Source organism: Cynoglossus semilaevis, chromosome 10, assembly GCF_000523025.1.
Source record: "Cynoglossus semilaevis isolate Cse_v1.0 chromosome 10, Cse_v1.0, whole genome shotgun sequence".
NCBI classification, from domain to species: domain Eukaryota; kingdom Metazoa; phylum Chordata; class Actinopteri; order Pleuronectiformes; family Cynoglossidae; genus Cynoglossus; species Cynoglossus semilaevis.
The window spans coordinates 1,054,838-1,074,024 of NC_024316.1; the positions used below are offsets into that span (position 1 = coordinate 1,054,838).

The window sequence follows — 19,187 nt, forward strand, 5'->3', positions numbered from 1 at the left end:
TTTAGCTTTTTTTTTGTTCACGTTTTTACTTTGGTCCATTTAGAGTCAAGTAAACTGAATCTCCAATGTACAAATAAATCTTTAATATCTTTTAGATTTATATATGTTCACTGATATCGGTGTTGTTGATAAATTGTTTTGACAATATATATATTTTGCAAACTTATTTCTTCTTGCTGAAGACAGTGGCGGACAGTGTCGGCTGAGTGAAGGCAATGGCTCCATCGTGTGTCTAGTTGGTGCCATTACATTTTCTCCGAACCTCGTTTTTAACTATAACAGTGCTTATACCCCAACCATACCAAAAAATATTTTGTTTCTTCAATCCATCTTTTAAGGTGGTTTTTGCCTTTATTTGTTAGCTGAAAAAAAAATTCACTAAAATATTGGAGAACTATTGAACTCTCTCATTTGTATTTATAAAAAACTTTAAAAACAGATGAGCTGACTTGAGTACAATAAGTAAAAGTATTTTGAGTTTAGACAGGTTAAAAAAAGAATAGACTTAGAAGGACTTACAAGAAGAGGATTTTTGTTATTTTAGAAACTTCAAGAAAACTCCAAAAAAGAAGAATGGATTATTTCTCTACTTTTGTTTGCCACAACTGTGACCGGACAAGAAGAGTGTGTCACCCAGGGGTGAAAAGCGGCCCTGTCGTGGGCAGCTTAGGGCTCGGCACATTTATATTTTATTAATTTACTAATTTATATTAATCAAATCATATTTGCCTGATTATTACAATGGCTGGAATTTGCTTACGTGCTGTGCCCTTTTCATTCTAATTAATACAATTGTATAAAAATAAAGTTTATAAAATTAAGTTGATCAAGTTTAATACAATGAAGAAATGTAATGTAACATAATGTAGACACCAAAAGCTTTGCAAATGAAGACACTTTGGGAGAAAGAATGCCTTTCTTGACAGAATTAGGTAAGAAGAGAAGTGCAGCAAGTTTAGAGGTGCCAGGTTTAACAAAGGATACAATCTGTTGACGAGGTAAACTGTTAGATAATTGGCAAAGATGTAGGAATTTGTGTGATGATGTTATTTGTGGTGACAAATTCAGGAACTAAAACCTCTTTGTTCTTTTTACTGTCTATGACTAACACTAGCAAGAATCAGGAAGAAAAGCAGAGTTGCTGGGCAACAGGTCATGGTTGCCATGGTGAATTTAAGTAGAACAGCTGGTCCAATCAGCAAAAAGTGTGGGTAGGCAGGAACTGAGCAGTGGGTCTCATATAAAATCAAGATTAAGGTAAAAATGACATTTAATTGTCCTTCAATAATCAAATAATCATTTGCATGAAAAACAAGTAAAGCACAAACACAAATGCATATAGAGTATATAAAAAGAAAGTAAAAAGAGAGTTAACCAATATATAATCAAAAACAAGGGTCAGCTCAACTTCAAACATGTCCAATGTCCACGGAAGTTTTAACTAGGCCCTAGTTAATTGAGATTTCCCTCTTCATATATATATATAAACTTTAGTCTGTTTACTGTTTAGTTTGTTTAGCTCTGATTAGTCTGAGCTCTGATTAAAGTAAATATATATTTGTAAAATAAAAAAGCAGAATAACAGAATTACATTTATTTTACTTGGTTTTATGTTGTTTTTTGATCTTAAAAGTGCACACAGCCTGAACTTCCGGGCTGTTAAACATTATCTCCCTCTTCTTACAGGATTGTAAACTGCATGTGAGAAGTGGACGATTTTTGTTTTCAATATTGTTCATGGAGAAGACCTGCTGACATACGTACGTGGATCCTAAGACAGCTGCTAATGTAACCAAATTAAGTGATATAAGTGAATTACAGTACAATATCAATTTAGGCTAGTAATAAATAAAATCATAGGACACCAAATTTGTTAGAAGCCATATATTAAGCAGCAATAATGATTCAGAAAGAGAATAATTGTTTAGAAGCCACTCTTGAATTTTTACAATAGTAACGGAAAAAACAATTTACTGGTACAGACGAAAATAACAACCCAGATAATCAGAAACAAAATGTGTAGACTATAGATAAAATAACTGTTGAGGGACTTAAAAATTGAAATACGTTGCAGGTGCACCCGTTTAAGACGTGTCTGGGTGTGTGTGTGTGTGTGTGTGTATACCTGTATCCCCTTGTCTGTGTCTTTTCCTTCAGGGCACATGGCTTGTCATCAAATATGATTGGGATCGTATCCTGGTCCTCAAACTATCCCGTCCTCTCAGAAACATGACCTACAGACAAGGTCACATCTATTACATTCTATTCTCAGAAGCATCATTAAAAGGATAAATGTCACTGTGGTGTATACTTGTTATGACAGTGTGGCGTCACAACACATTGGAGTAAAGTGTTGAGGGTTCTGTGTGCAATGTTGGTTATGGCAGTTACGCAATAAAGTACACAGTTTGCACACAGCCGTTGTCTGTGTTTTGTGCGACATAACAGTCACAACTCTTCATATTGCATCAACATTGATTCACAAATCTGAACTCAAACCTCAAATATGTTTATGTTGTACAACATATAACATTCAAGAAAGCAATACGTTCCAATATGAGGAGTAAACATTTAGGAACTCAAAAATTCAACATAAAACACAATTGTATGCGTTGTGGTAAACCCTAATATTCAAAATAATTACTAAAGAATGAATGAATGAACCAATGAGTAATGAATAATGGAATAAATAAAATACCAAGGAATGCACGTAGTGAGTTGTTTTCAGAGGTATCAAAGAATTGTAATAATTACTCATTAACTATAGGTCGAGAAGAAACAACACCAAAAATAATTCTTTTTAAATAATTCTTTTTTAGCAGAACCAAGATAAACTATGACTTTAATTATAGTTTAACTATGTAATTTATAGCATCAGAGTAGCTAAAAGAGGCACACATTTCTCACCGTTTTTCTGTGTTTCAAGTTGAGCACGCAATGTTGGGGTTTGAGGGGCTCACAAAATGGAGGATATGTAATTAGCCTGTCAAGGACCGAAATAGCATGTACCATGTGTTAGCCGTCATTCTTTTTTTTTACAAAAAAATGTTTCGTTTTACCGACATAACTCGACCCCTTATTCGGTCACTCGGCTCCAGACTCTCAGCAGGTAAGTGTATTGGTTAATTTATTTCGTTTGTTCGCCATTTTTCTCCTTTTTTCGTCTTTTTTGCAAATAGCTACCTTTTTTCCCGCGGCTGATATGAAAGGACCGAGCAAACAGCGCGTCTACACTTCACCGCTTCACTGACAGGCTGAACGTGACCTGCGTTGCTCCTGATTGGCTGTTGAGGGCTCGACCTCCTCGCCCCCAAGTGGAGTTACGTGGATCAAGTGGTGCATTCAAGTATAATAGGACATTTGAAATAACCAGGGGCTACACATACGTTTTAACCCCCATGTGTATTTTAAGAAACAAAAAAGAAATCAAATTTAGAATTAGTTAAAAAAAGAATTAGTTAAAAATAAACAAACTAAAATAAATACATTTGTATTAAGTATTCAATATTTACTTTCCAAAGCCACAGCAGAGGGATGAAAGAGCCACATGCGGCTCTGGAGCCGCAGGAAGCCAACCCCTGACCTAAACCCATGGGTAGTTAGGTTGATATTTACAGAAATAGATTTGCCAGAAATCTGCTAGAAATAGAAAAAAATTAATCAAAAATGTATTCTGCCCTGTTATTAACATTAAGATTTATACAATTCAGGTATACCTAAATCAAAAATGTATTTTGCCCTGTTATTAAGATTTATACAATTCAGGTATACCTTAACCCTCCCACTTTTTTTTATTACCTTGCCTATCCTTCATTTTGGGACCACGAGGTGGGGCGCTTTCTTTGGCCGTGTTTTGTTTGACTTGATTGCTTGTTTCCTCACAAGATCTGGCAACGTCGGATGGCAACCGGAGGAGGAGCAGGAAAAAGAGGAGGATAGAGAGTGAGTGAACGAGTAAGAAAAAGACATCTAGTCTTTGCGTCACCGACGGCATCAGCGCATCTTCTGAGCAGAATATTATGTTATCACCAGACAAACGCAGACGAGACTAGACACACGGCTCGGTTTTTACCTCATTTCTGTTTCGGTGATGTGAAAGCGAGAAAATATAGGATGGCTGTGAGAAGGAGGATACTGGTGAACGTCCGTATCCCGGAAGATGTCGTCTGAAGATCTGCAGGGAATGACAAAATGGGATGCTTTGAAGAAGCAGAAGACGAATACGTAAGTACTTGCGTTTTATGTGAACCTCACACGTGCATAAATTCGCACACGATTGCATGTTCGTCCTAGATTTACATGAATGCATTTTAGATCAGGGGTCTCAAATGAGCTGGGGTGGTAGGCACTGTTGCCACCGTCATTTTATGGTAGGAAAACATCAATGTTCGATGTTCATCATAAAAAGAAAAGCCCGATATGGTTTGGAAAAATACGTGTTTGTTGTATATAAAATTCCCCATAAACAATACAATAGTAAAAACAATTAGAAAAAATATTTCCAGGCATTTTAATAATTGATATAAAAAATTACATCAAGGTCAAAATCAAATTAGGTCACGGATATACAGTAATGGTTCGCGGGCCGGAAGTGGCCAGCTGGAATGTGACACCCAAATTGTAGATGTTTCATCAACTTATTGTTGGAGGGGCTGCTGATGTGCGGTGTGATAGGTGTCCGAAAGTAACTAGGTAACTTGGGTCATTTGGAAAATAGTGCGCAGTTTTACCCCTCTGTGTGCACACGTTTGACCTATATATGGTACTACATGTCGCCCCCATTGTTTGGACTGAACACTGGGTAAGGGTAAAGTTATGAAATACCCTATCGTACCTATGCGCCGGATTGATAAGATGAACGGGCCGAATCCGGCCCCCGGGCCTTAGTTTGTCCATGCTGTGATGAGCATATTGTCCGTGGGCTCAGAATTAAAGCGAGGCCACACCACCTGTCTTAAGTTCTTCACAACCCCTCTTAAGTTCTTGACATTCCAATTACAATGGTGAAAATACATTTATTGCACTGTGATATCATATCATTATATATAAGTAAATACATTTATTGCATTTAAAAAGGGCGATCTTGCATTACTGTGATATCATATCATTATATATAAGATAGTTGGTCTCAAAAGTATCAGTGTTTAGAAAATAAAGCTATTAAATGGAAGGACATATCAGTGTTTACAAAATAAAGCTATTAAATGGAAGGACATCCACATTCCTTTACAGGTGATTTTACAAGTGTTTCATTTGTATGTATATTTATAACTTACACGCATACATTTAAACTATTTCTATACCTGTTCACATAACATCCTTGTAATAAACTAGTTCTGCTTAAATGAGTATTGTGTAGTAATTGTTAGCAATGGTATAATTGAAATATAATAGTAAATAATAATTGAGATTGCAATCAACAAAACTATACAGCGGCAACAATAATTACCTACTAATCTACCAATACTAACACTAATACTAACACGATCTATCTACTTCTACTAACCTACCACTCTAATCCAATAACATCCACTGTTTCTTCTTGTTTGTATTTGATTGTATTTTACCTAACTGTGTTTTTACTGTTGTTTTGGTGCCGTACTGCTGCCGGAGCCTACATTTCCCAAAGGGAACTCCCTAGGGATTAATAAAGTGCTATCTATCTATCTATCTATCTAATGTAATCCCGATAAATATGTATATTTACCCTAGAGGGCCAACTCGAAACATGCACAAAGGTTTTCTTGAACGCCAATGTTTCCCATTGACTTTGCATCATGTCTTGTTATCTGTTACATCAAGCCAATTTTTTTTTTTTCCCTGTTGTTTTTCATCTCTGTAGGGCTTCTGAGCCCAAGGTCTGGAAAGAATTTTAGCGTTAGCAACAAGTAAGTAACTAAGGGAGTAAACCAGTGTGTGCCATGAAGAGCAGTGAAACACATGTTGTGGAGGATGGCGACTACCAGCACCTGCTGGTTCTTGGAGCCATTGCAGCTGCCTCAGCTTTTGTCGTGACTATCCTAATTGTCCTTTTCTGCATTTGTTGCCAAAGGTAAGGTCATGTGACAGTCTTGAAGAAAGTACAACTGTCAACTGTTTGATCGATTTACCGATGCCCTAATCTCTGTCCTCTAAACTTTGAAGTTGTTTTTTTTTTCTCCAGTTTAGCATACGGTCTAATAATGAGTGTGAGTGTAAATTAATAATAATATTCAATAACTAAGTTCCATAATCGCCCCACAATGGGGAAGTTTCCAATTTGAGTGTTTGCAACTGACACAAGCTGCCACAGGAGGCGCCATTAAGTACAAGGCTGCACCTCAGAGGCTGCCATTAGAGATATGTGGAATCAAACCCACGACTCTTTGTGCTATAGAGGCAGGCGTTTTAACTGCTGCTGCTACACACATGCTTACAAACAAAGAATTATTAAAAAAGAACCAAGGCATAAGGAAACACATTCGGCTCTTTGCCCGGTTTCTTATATTTATGTCAAATTTTGTGTTTTTGTTTCCTTGCTAACATCCACCGGGCTTATCTGGCTTTTTGCAGTAAGACAGTAAGAACTGTGGCTCTTAGCCTGACTGGTTGACCACCCCTGACCTATGTGACACTTAACTCAACAATATTTTCTGTTCAGTGGTGTTCAATGGCAACAGATGTGATTAAATCTTTGCATAAAAATGCACACAAATACTACAAATCTATATATATATATATATATATATGGTTAAAAAATGTACCGAAATCAGTGTTGTCAATGTGTCAAACACACCCCCATGTAATGGAGAAAGCAGCTTCGTTCCTTTTACGGAGTGATTCTCTTTTTTCTGTGTCTTCTCCCAGTCTTTCTCTTTATCCTTGGTCAAACTTCATCTTCTTCAATTTTTCTTTTTTCTTTCAGAAAAAGCAAGAGTAAGACTCCATTATCTGGGGAGAAAGGAACGTCCATTAATATGGTCAGTAGAATTTTCAGTTTGCCACTGCCCTTTACCTTTACATTATATTACATATATTAAATATATACAGGGAGTCTTTACTGACGACGGAATCCCTCAGCTTGATTTTATCTGTAAGTCAGAATCCACAAACTATGCATAAGTATCTATGTGCTACGCCCCTGGCCTGTGGCCTCGACCTCTGGAGACAGAGAAAGCCTACATGAACAGTCTGTTGCAGGTGTACAGAAAGGAAAAACAAAAAACAAAAAACAAAAAATTACAACTCTTAACAAATCACTATTATTATATTATAATATTATAATATTCTAGTTTAAATTTACTAAAAATGTACTCCTGTTTAGTTGAAAACAACGCTGACGTACTGGCAGGAATTGAAGAAAGACACTCACAAAGACCTTCATCAACAGCTCTGATTATCTTTTCTAAGTTTTAATTACCATCTGCTGCCACCTACTGGAAGAAGATTTAATTGCTCTGCCTGTAACGCATTGACGAACAAAGTGTTGTTTTTTTTTTACATTATACGCTTGCAAATTTTAAACTTTTATTCCTATATTGGCTTACTTTAACCCTTTGTTTGCCTCTTGTTGTTATTGTTACAGGAATATTTTTAATATGATACAACATGAAGGGTATAAATCCTTCTTTCCTGACGCATAGATGCGTTTTGCAAATATATTTTATTCCTACTGGCAGTATGTGATAAAGAAAGACAACCTCAAACACCATTTGATTCTCTGAATTCTCCATTTTCTATCACTTCGTCAACATTTTTCCAACCAACCACCTCTTCCGCACAGCTTACAGCAAAAACCCATTCAGCCAACTCAAACATCTTGCTGCTGCACGCTCACAGCTCTCAGACAAAAACTGCAGGCCGTACCAAGGGTGTCAGCATTTAAATAGTCCCCAAGGATCATACCAGGAGGAGTAAGGAGGAAAAGCAGGAGACAAGGGAGGAAGAGAAAGCAGTTAGAGGTTAGAACACTCATATATAGTCACCTGGGCCGGCCCGGGAATGGTCCGTGGGTCAATTGGTACCGGGCCACACAGAAAGAATGCATAATTGATTATTTCTGTTTTATTTATTATCTGATTCTGAACGATGTTTTATTTTTGAAAAATTACCGGATGTGGCGCTTTGGCCCAGCGGCAATGTCTCTGTCATTGGTGTGGATCCCCAGGGTTCACCTCCTGGGCAAGATCGAATCCCGGTTAGGGTGTTTGGTACCTTCCAGTGGACTCACCACCCACAGGAAGGTTCAGGGGGGTTGGTACGGTGCAGTGTGATTTGGGTAGCGGTCATAGAGACTGCTGCCCCCGTGACCCAGTAACCGATAAGTGGATGAAAATGGATGGATGGATGGAAATTACCGGATTCTCTCCGCCGCATCTGTCTTTGACTCACACTCGACACATGTCAAGATGCTTGCCTCGGTCACAAAAAAAAAGCAAACGTCTTTGAAAAGTTTCTTTGCGCGGGATAAAAGAGTCAGTGAGAAGACAGAAGAAGCGCCTACGTCTTTTAAGAAAAAAAAAAGCTGCATTTAACAGACCGTTGGAGGTGCATTATCTCTGAATGAGTCACGCAGAGTAAGAGTGAAGTTTCTGTTCTGTGCCTGATCCACAGAATAATTAACGTTGTTACAATCTGGAGTAAAGGTTGAAGGCTAGTGGATGTGTTTTGGTGCAGTTCTGTGCACAGATCTAGCTGGTTGTAAAATATTTGTCGAATGTATCTCTTAAAAAGTAACAGGGAAATCAAATTGGGGGTATCTTGCCAACGGTAAGTTTTACATTTGAATGTGTGGCAGCTGAGATCATGATTGTTAACCAAGTAGGCGTCACACCTTCGTGAAATTACAGTTGCCCAGAGCCCGGGGAGAGTGTTGTGGTTGCTAACCAGTGTGAGTCTGCGTTAAAGGGCTATTGACTTCTGAGGAAGTTCACTGAGTGCAAACCATGCAAGAACAATGAATGTTGAGCTACACCCCCCCCCCGATGTACTTTTAGGAGCTCTAAAAAGCAACGCTTTTGTTTTTCTGTGTGTAATTTTGTTCGTCTTTACTAAAAAAAAAAAAAAAAAAAAAGAGGAATCAATCACAACATAGAGAGATATGAGCAAGAAATGTCGAAGATCAGAGGACATTTGAAGTTCACACGACGCACGAGCTCAACACAATAGAAAATATTTTAAAAGACTCTGCGTGAAGAGTTTGTTTGTCATAACCGCTACAGTCTGGTGGTTTGTCTGCGTTGGTTTTGTGGTGGTGAAGTAACCTTTGGAAAGTGACATTTTAATTGTGTATATGATTCTCTTTTCTCTTGCAGGATAGCAAAAGTTATGGCGCAATAAACAGCAGAGACTCTGTTAATGGCTTGCCTGGGGTCAAAGGGTCGCCTCTGTCCTCTTTAAACTCCACGTGTACCCAGAATTCAAACACGTCTGAGTGCTCGTCCGTACTGAAGATAAGGAAGGTAAACTATATGTGTCATTTTCAGGCGATTCGTTTATTAAGTTTGGTTTGTACCTAGCCTGTTTAGATATGGGGATGGATGGGCAATTGCAAAACGCCAAAACGAATTGACCACATTTTTGTTTGTAAGCAATTAGTGGATGTTGACCAGACCAGACCACAGATGCCAAGACTTACTTTGTTTTTAAAAGGTTATATTCACCGGCAGTGGGGAGCAGTATATCTGGAAGTCCCCAGAAGATGACCCTTTGCAACCACATTGTAAAGGGAGTGGACACCAAGGACACCCGAGTCTTCCTGCTACTGAGGAGGTAAAATCTGGGGGGTGGGGGGACGGTGGATGAACCATCCAGAGAAATGGACTGCCCACAAAAGAGGTCAAAAGAAAAGGGAGCAGGCCAGGTGAAATGGATGGAGAGAATTGTCAAGGATGATTGTGACAGAAGAATAGCAGCAAGGTTAAAAAGGCAGACAGGAGTGAGACCTGCGAAGATTTATTATTTAGACGAAGTGTCTCTGTCTATTAGATAAAGGCTGAGCCAGAGGTGGCAGAAATGAGGATTCTTAAGATTTTTACTGGGAGTTACCAGAATAGACAGGATTGAGAAAATGAGCAGCTACGGTTGAAGGCGCAAGATTGTGATTGAGTTTAGACATACTGAAGACATATAGGGAATTTAGAAGAGATGTTAGAGATAAAGTTGGCCAGCAGGAGTGGGAGCACCCACAGAAGATTTGTGGGTGTTGTGAAAGAGTACATGGAAATAGTTGGTATAAATGCAGAGGAGGCAGGGAATAGGGTGAAATGGAGCCAGATGATGAACTGTGGTGACACCAGAAGGGAACAGCCGAAAGAAGATCATCAAAAGTTGCATGCGTGGGTTATATTAGTTAGTTAGACATTCTGGATGTTAGACCAAACCACCGATGCTACCACTTTGAGTATTCATGTACTAAATCATAGGTGTCAAACTCAAGGCCCGGGGGCCAAATGCGGCCCACCAAGGTGTTTTGTGTGGCCCGCGGGAGCTTAAAAAGCATTTAGAAAATTCCATGCAGCAGAATTTCTTAACCTAAAAAATTAATAGTTTTTTTATTATTACACAGTAATTAACAAAGTCAATTAGTAAAAATTAAGCACATTTTTTTCACTTTTTCTCCATGTGGCCCAGTACCAAATGACCTATGGACTGGTACTGGTCCGTGGACCAGGGGTTGGGAACTCCTTCAATTTACAACTGGCCCTTCAAGGGGAACCGTGTTGCTGATGTGGCCCCCGGTGAAAATGAGTTTGACACCTCTGTACTAAATGATACATTTCTACAAGTCCAGTGGCTTTTCTTGATACCATACTCTCGTCTTTACTTTCAGATTGCAAACACGTACTCCATAATTATCAGGGCACGTAAAAAGAGGCCTCCCGTAGAAACGAGGGGATCGCAAACCCTCCCACGCTCCTTTGGGAGAAACAAAAGTTCCCAATTTCAAACAGTCCAGGACCAAGCGTGTCCACAAAAGGAGCCCAGCCCTGAGCCTATAGGAAGCTGTACATGGGTCGCATATGCAACGCTCAAGCGCCCGCGTCAAGATAAGGTGGAGAAAACCAATAACAGCACAGCTCCGGAGGATGTCATAACACTGAACAAAAAGAAGCAACAGCAGCAGCAACGTGGAGCACCAGCAGAAACCCAAGAGTCAGAACCTAATGCCCTGCATTTCACAGGCCTGCACAGGGTGGAGAACTTTTGTGAGACCGTCGGCGATGTAAAACCAGGGTCCGACAGCACGTGCAACACCACCATCTTCACGTTTAATGATGGCATGGAGATGTATGTCACAGGCCTGTAGCTTACTGTCAGTGAGAAGGGGGGCCTTGAACCTCGTGTTTTAGCGTTCCAACGACAGCAAAGCAACAGAACTGGGATTCGTTGTATTATACTAAACATTTGAAAAACACCCGTCACTGACTGTACTTTTTCGATTGATATACCTTTATTTTGTGAGAACACTGTAATGTCAAGAGTAAATGCAGAGTAATACAATCATCTATGTAAATAAAAACTTGTCCTACTGCCAATCTATTGAAAAAAAAAATATATATATATATATGTATATATAAAGTTGCAGCTGATGGACATGAACCTGATAGGTGTAGCCTTCCAGACGATACAATTTTAATACACCATCAAAAAATCACAACACGGTTCCTCGAACACCAAGTTAGACAGGAAATAAGGACAGGGGCCTAATGGCACTGTCATGGCCGTCAGAGATTTAGGTGCATGAAGTGTTTCACAGTAGTACTCCTTACTATATGTCGGTGATTCCCAACCACTGTGCTGTGTGAGAAAAAACTAGGTGTGCCACAGAAAATGATCCAATTTCACTTAATTGTTCTGAAAACTATTATTCATTTATTGCAAATAATTTTCCTTTGTCCGTCAACGCATAGTGACAGGCAGAACAAATACTCTTCCACTAGATGGCAGCAGATTGCTATAACTAAAAAAAAACAAAAAACTCTGAGCTGTTGAAGATATTTGTCTTTCTTCAATTCCTATGAGTATATCAGTGTCGTCTTCAACTAAAGAGGCTGTGATTTCACACCATGTTAGTAAATTGTGAGAATTTACACTAAAAGATTAGAATATTTTATTACATATACTTTTTGTGATATTCTGGTTTGGTGGTGTGCCATGTTTTTGTTTTGTTTTGTTTTTTTATGAAAAATGTGCAGTGTCAATATACAAACTCAAGAATTGAAAAATCCAATGTTCAACTCAGCCACAAAGTCCGAAAAGAGAATAGGAGGTCGTTTTCCACTCAGGATCGTGTTGAAGGTTGTAAAAAAGTCGAGTTCAATTTAGCTATTTATTAAAATTTAACAACTTTCTGGTCTTTAACATATGGTTTATAACCTCTTCAGTAGAATGTGATGTCAATTTTGTAAATAATAAAAGAAATTCCAAACCACCTCTTTCATAGCACATAATTCTATTGTGTCATTAACATCTGATATTACCGTATGTTTCGGACCATAAGGCGCACCGGGTTATAAGACACGTTAAGCAAAACAAAACAGTCAGTGAAACAATTAAGCGTAACCAAATCAAGCATGTCGGGATCCCTCTCGTCAATATCCGAGTCAGTCTCGTTGCTGTTACTCAGCCGTTCAGTGATGATTACGGCCTTGGTGAAAGCTTGGACGACATTTGAGACCGATGCCTTAGCCCAGGCATCCACGATCCATTAGCAGATAGTGGCGTAACTCGCCCTCTGTCTTAGTGAATGTGCGAATTCTTTGGTTAATCCACCCAGAATGATGGCAAGCCCCGAATTAGTTTGCTAAGTGCAGCAAAATACACATTTTGTCATGTTTGCTCTTGGAGAGGAACACAGAGAAGACCCAAATGCAGCACTCAGAGCAGAAATCAGGTGAGAATAAAGTAATTTATTAAATGTGCTAAAAAGTCCATGTGAAGTGGGTGAGTGACAGGGGATTTGCAGCCGGGGAAAAAGATCTAGAGCAGCAGTCCCCAACCTTTTTTGCTCCACGGACCGGTTAAATGACTAGGATTTTTTTCCACGGACCAGCCTTTAATAAAATGATACAAGCGTCATAAAATCTGGTATTTAATAAATATAATAATAAACGTTAAGCCACTGTGTATGCAACTTTATTAGCAGTAACATCCTCGTAACATCTAGCTCGTCTTTCAATGCAGAATGCCTGGTCTCCTAGTGGCGAAGAAGTTTTGAAGGCTCCACTGCCTCATTAGAGAGCCGTTCGCCGCATATTATGCAGTGTATGGGAAACCTGTCACAATAAATCTACATTTCAAGTAGGACTCCTGGAATTGTCTGTAAAACGCAGCTTTCTTTTTTCTTTGAAGACTTTCACTGATTCTTTTTACACAGCGCAAAGAAACTTTCCAAAGACGTTTGTTTTTCTGTTCATTTTGCTAGCTTGACGTTTTCAACTGAACGTGGAATGTATCTGCATCTTGACATGTATCAAGCGAGAGTCGTAGAACGGGAAGGTCATCGTTCAGAATCAGATAATAAATGAAACGGAAATAATGTAAGTTATGCAGTTCTTTCCGTGCGGCCCCGTACCAATTGACCCACAGACCGGTGCCGATCCACAACCCGTGGGTTGGGGACCACTGATCTACAGGACCCGACAAAAGGCAAGACAGTGATGAGCAAGGAGGTGAAAGGCTCTGAGTGACAACAGTGCTGAGGCAGGGTGCTGATTTAAGGAGACCAGAATGCAGCACCATGGACAGCGGCAATGAGCAGGAAAAAAGACGATGGTACTGTAAACAATACCTAAGTTTCATCAGACCTATAGATGATCTTCCAATGACTGACCATGTGAAGAGTGGAATGACCTGGCACTGTGTGAAGCAATCAGCCTTGATTCAGTGCTGCCGAAGTCTTCAGTCCACAATTACACACAGAAAACACAAAACCAGACCTACAGTGACAACAAACGGAAAACACCTTCCACACGCTAGTCCATAGTCCATATCTGAACAGAACCCCGACACATCTAGATATATACATACATTATGTAATTCATAGCACCAGAGCAGCTAAAAGAGGCACACGTTTCTAGTTGTTGTTTTTTTTTTTCTGCGTTTCAAGCTGAGCACGCAATACAGCAATACAGTTAGTCGCGCCACACAAAATGGATGACGCGTAATTAGCCTGTGAAACACCGAATTAGTATTAGCATGGGCGACGTGTTAACAGCCATTCCTTTTCCAATAAATGTTTGGGTTTATCGACATACCTCGTCTCCTTTACTCACTCAACTCCGGACTCTATGCTGGTAAGTGTGCTGGTTTATCTTTTTCCTTTCACAACGTACTCGCCGTTTTCTCCTTCCTCCAAGCACCTGCCTTCCTTCCCGCTGCTGGTATCCGAAACGACTGAGGAAATAGCGCGTCTACACGTCAACTCCTCGCTGATAGGCTGAACGTGACGTGGTGCATTCAAGTATAATAGGACATTTGAAACGTTGTCGAAGTGCACGAAAAAGATTGATTAAGTATGCACTCTTTTTTTTTATCGGTCGCGTATGTCGTTCCATGGTTACTTGTCGGCCGCTGTGATGTTATTTGACAGACAAAAATGAAATCAAACATGTTTCATTTTATTTTAAAACAGCACCATAATCTACAAATTTAGAATTAAAGATGAAAAAATTAACAAACTAAAATAAATAAAAGTGAATTAATTAAAATTGAAAATTAAATGGCATGGTGCTATCTAGTACGTTTGGTAAATGCAAATTTTCAAAAAAAAAGTTTTAAAAAAAGTGTTACTATCTGTCTGACGGAGAGAAATGAATTCCCTGAGATAAAAATCTTTTCAGTGGCTACTGTGTGCTTTATGCTGTAGGCTTTTTTTTCTGAATAAGGGTTGCAGCAGAGAGACTGAAATTCTTCTTTCATTTTTTATGTCAAGTTTTGATCTTTATTTGGTCCATCTTTTGGCATGCCCCCTTAGAAACCACTAATACAGTATAAAGTCTGTGTCCTATTGAAAAGACCATGTAAAAACCTTGAGCTCCAGGCAGTAAAACTGCAAACATCTAATAAATATAATAATAATAATAATAATAATACAATGTCACGTATCTGCGTTCATAGTTCGAACGTTATTCGAGATTCCAATTTTTTTAAACCTTCAACCCATAATACATCTGTAACACAGCAAAAATATTTCATTTTTTACATTGCAAGGACTGGAACAGCCGTGCGTAGCATAATTATGGCATACTTAACACAAACACAAAGTTAAAAAAACACTCACAGGTAAGAGAGAGAAATGTGGTCCCCGAATCACGATTTGTCTTCTTTAACGCCTTACAATAATTTGCATTTCTAATCTGCTCTGTGCGATCACTTTTTACGTTTTCGTATTTACACAGTCATGAGCACAGAGATGAGCTGAGGCACATACTGAGGGGTGGTAAGTGGATCTTTTCGTCAGGTACATGAAGCGCAGGTACAGTACAGAGAAAACTCTCACTGGCAACATTGCATTCTTTCTCCTCTTTTTTTCACTTAAACACAATTTCCTTTTCTTTCTTTCTTTCTTTTTTCAAATGCAGCAAAACACAAAACAGTTTACTAATGATATAGACAGCATTAAGAAAGTATCATTGCAGCACGTTACTCAGAAGGTGATTGTAGGAAGAGCAGTTTGTCAACTGGGGGTTTCCACAGCAGGAACTAGTACCAGAAATGATTTTTTTTTTTCTCCCCTGGCAGTAGCTCAACTCAGCCCTCAAAGAGTCGTTTTTATAAGGCAAGACCGTCAGGAAGTACAAATGTAACTTGCTGTATTCGATTCAGTCGTTATGTTGAAAATTCATAGGAACCAAACTGAAATACTTTCTGTGCATAGAGTACAAAAGAAGACTTTGGACTGAAGGATCGAGGAGAAAGTCCAAGCACCTTTGCCCACTTTAAGTCAGGAAAACATGCCAAGAGGAATGTAACCTGTGGTGCTGGACATACTGTACACACATATATATATGTATATGTATATATATATATATACATATATATTTATATATATATATACACACACACACACACATATATATATATATATATATATATATACAGTATATATATGTATATATATATATACTGTATATATATATATATATATATATATATACAATATATATTCAATGTTCCCTCTCTATGTCGCGGTTTCGCTCCCCCGGTACTTCGCAGCTTTTTTTTTTAAAATCCAATCTTGTGAATTTTCGCTATAATCGCGAAATATAGCAAAAACTGAACTAAAAGGCATCATAAAATAATTACAAATTACAAACGTTTTGGCTTTAAAAATGTGGATTCGCGCATTTGCGAACGATCGCAAACGGTAGCTAGGGAAGGTTGATAACAGTGTGGGGAGGTTCGTGAAGGGTAAATATATATACGTGAATAATATACTAACCATGTCGTCCCTACTTTGTGATTTTTCCAATTTCGGGGTGGGTCTTGGAACGCAACTACCTCGATAGGAGAGGGATCACTGTATATATATATATATATATTTCTTTTTTTAATCAAATGTAAAGGAACCACAGAAAGTCACAGCAAGCAAGACCCATTTAGTATCTTCAATATGGTTCCCGGTACAAGTGTAATAGGATGTAAAATGGCTTATGGCACCAGAAGTAGTATGAGGACATGTGCAACTATTTCCCAGAGTTGTGTTTTTTTTTTTTTTTTTTAGTTTATAAAAAACAGGCCATTAAAACATGGGTATAGGGACACACACAACACGTCGATACACTGTATGTGCATTCACACGCGTTGTTCCTAGGGCTTTTATTACGCCGCATGTGTGCACTTTGTTCAACAAATAGCATGTGTAAAGTCATTGCCTGTTGTTGTTGTTGCTGTTGGTTTGACATTCCTGTAGAGAGACTTTTGAGAGAGAGGGGGGCAATTTCCTTACTTTTTTTTTTTTTCCCTAAAAGAAAAACAAACAACCCGGCAACATAGATCATATAAACAGCTAATTTGAATTTTTTTTTTTTTTTTTTAAATTACAACTTAGTTTGACCATGTACCAAAGCGAACACAAAAATGAAAAAGTTCAAATCCATTCAGAAGTGAATTCTTTAAAAAAAAAAAAAAAAAAAACGGTCCTCATGCACAGCTCCTTATAACCACAACAACAGATGTCCAGCCAGTGAGCTGATAGATGGTTTTTCTAGCATTAGTTTGACCTGAGCAATTGTGTGGGCCAGATATGGCTCCCACTTGCCCTCTACCAACATTTGGGCAGTTTATGTCTGACCCACAGACATAAGCACATTTTGGTTCACCTTCTGTCCTCCTTGCAACCACACACCTCACAGACACGAATGCACATTTTAGGGTACAACGGTTTTTCCAACAATGGCTATATGTGAAATATATATTTGGGTCTTGACAAGCCTTTTAGCATGCGACGCCTCTGTCCTAGTCCACAGGACATGTCAACCTCTGTCAACACAGAACAACCCACTGTGTGACACATTAAAGCAGTGTTTCTCAAACAATGGGGCGGCCCGCCCTGGGGTGGCGTAGTGAGGTGCCGGGGGGGGGGTGAGTTGGGGCGTGAGAGGCTTCCATTGGAATATGGCACGCTGGACAGAAGAGTGCTGCTGCTGCGATGCTTGACCGATGAACAAGCCTCCAGTCACTAGGTGGCAGCACCTCATACAGTGGTTTGTGCAGACAAGAAAGAAAATACATTATTATCAGGTTCTCAATAGTATTTCAATTCAGGGGAGGAGGGGGCGTGAAAACAATTCTGTCCACTAGAGGGGGCTGTGGCAGAAAATAATTTGAGAACCACTGCATTAGAGAGCCTTTTGTGTACCTCTTTAAGCCTAGGACAAAAGTTGAAACAACCCAAATAAATAATACAAAGAAGACAAAATCATTAATAGTTGAATAGTGTACAAAAGTGATGCAAAAAGGCATGCATAAAACCGGGTTTAATTCTATATCTAACACCGGGGTTCGCCGGCGTATTTGGAAAAACAAAGACGAAATGAAAGAGAGAGAAAGCATAAACTGGCCCGACAAAGGTAAATAAAAGCCCCATGGCTTCCTGTCCACGATAAGAAAGGGTATAAAAGCTGTCTTTTACAAATACAATTTATAAAATATCAAAAAAACAACAAACGATAAAGCTTAGCATCCAACAGAAATGAGCGCACTGATGAATATAGTAAGAGAAAAAGTCTTCCGCCTTGACTCACTCGAAGTTGTTGGAAAACAGGAAAACATCATAAATAAATCACTAAGGACACACGCATACGTACGTGAGGGAATTATTATCCCTTTTAAAAAAAAAACCATAGAAATCCGTTAAGGTCTTTTTCAATGCCTAGCTGTTAAAGATAGCACTCTACAATGTACAAATATAAAAACTATTCCTTAAAGCACAAGTTTTGATAACATTCTTTGCAATCCAAATAAAGCCGGCCTGACAATATAACCACCAAGATAAAACAAAAATCTTTTTTAAGACTTTAGAGCAGAGGTCTCCAAACCCCCAGGTCGGGGACTAAAGCCGGTCCGTATGTTTTTTGGTACCAGGCCGCTAGGACTTCAGTTTTACTAATTTACTCCATTCAGTTTTTTTTGGTACCAGGCCACTAGGACTTCAGTTTTACTAATTGACTCCAGTCATATCCCTTCAATTTTTTTAATTTAAAGATAATCTGTCAATGTTTCAATTTTCATGTTTCAACATTCAGACTCTGATGCTGACAGAATAAAGTCTAAAAGAGGTTTTATTTTTAAAATGAAATGATCCTTGCCCGACCGATCCTTGGTACACAAAAAAGATTGGGGACCGCTGCTTTAGAGGGAAACAAAAGGGCTAATGTTGGTCATTGCGTTCGATCAAATAAAATAAGCTTTTTAAACAGAAAAGTGCGGAAAATAACAATAATCCAGCATGCAACGACGTAACTGGTAGAAAAATTGTCAAAAAAAAAACAAAAAAAAAACATATAAATAAACCTTTCGATGGTCACAGCAGACTCTGATGTGCTTTGTACAAAAAAAAAAAATCAATTCCACTCCTTATATATCTCAGCGGGTTAGCGTCTGATGAACTGGTTTTACCCATTGCACTCAACTTAGCCGTCCATGAAAATAAACTAGGTCTCTCTTCACTGTCGCACTACACACACACACAAATACACAAATTA

At 38.7% G+C, this 19,187-nt stretch overlaps 1 protein-coding gene and 1 long non-coding RNA gene across 3 annotated transcripts in view; one reads left to right on the forward strand and one right to left on the reverse strand.

Moving 5' to 3' along the window:
* The window catches only part of LOC103384427 (uncharacterized), a 35,448-nt gene extending 19,470 nt beyond the window's left edge, over positions 1-15,978 (reverse strand). The window contains exons 1-5 of one of the 2 annotated variants that reach the window (XR_522105.3): positions 14,238-15,978; positions 6,744-6,930; positions 4,073-4,174; positions 3,799-3,887; positions 859-2,234 (exon numbers count right to left, since the gene is read on the reverse strand). This is a non-coding gene — a long non-coding RNA (uncharacterized LOC103384427). Of the gene's footprint in view, positions 1-858; positions 2,235-3,798; positions 3,888-4,072; positions 4,175-6,743; positions 6,931-14,237 lie in introns of those variants that run through there. The other variant, XR_003050897.1, reaches the window with a different exon arrangement.
* Positions 4,135-12,154, forward strand: LOC103384426 (uncharacterized). The gene is made up of 6 exons (XM_008317933.2): positions 4,135-4,224; positions 5,843-6,052; positions 6,905-6,959; positions 9,294-9,440; positions 9,631-9,750; positions 10,811-12,154. The coding sequence occupies exons 2-6, from the start codon at positions 5,922-5,924 to the stop codon at positions 11,285-11,287; spliced, it is 930 nt and encodes a 309-aa protein (XP_008316155.1). The 5' UTR covers positions 4,135-4,224; positions 5,843-5,921; the 3' UTR covers positions 11,288-12,154.
* Positions 15,979-19,187: the final 3,209 nt, after the last annotated feature.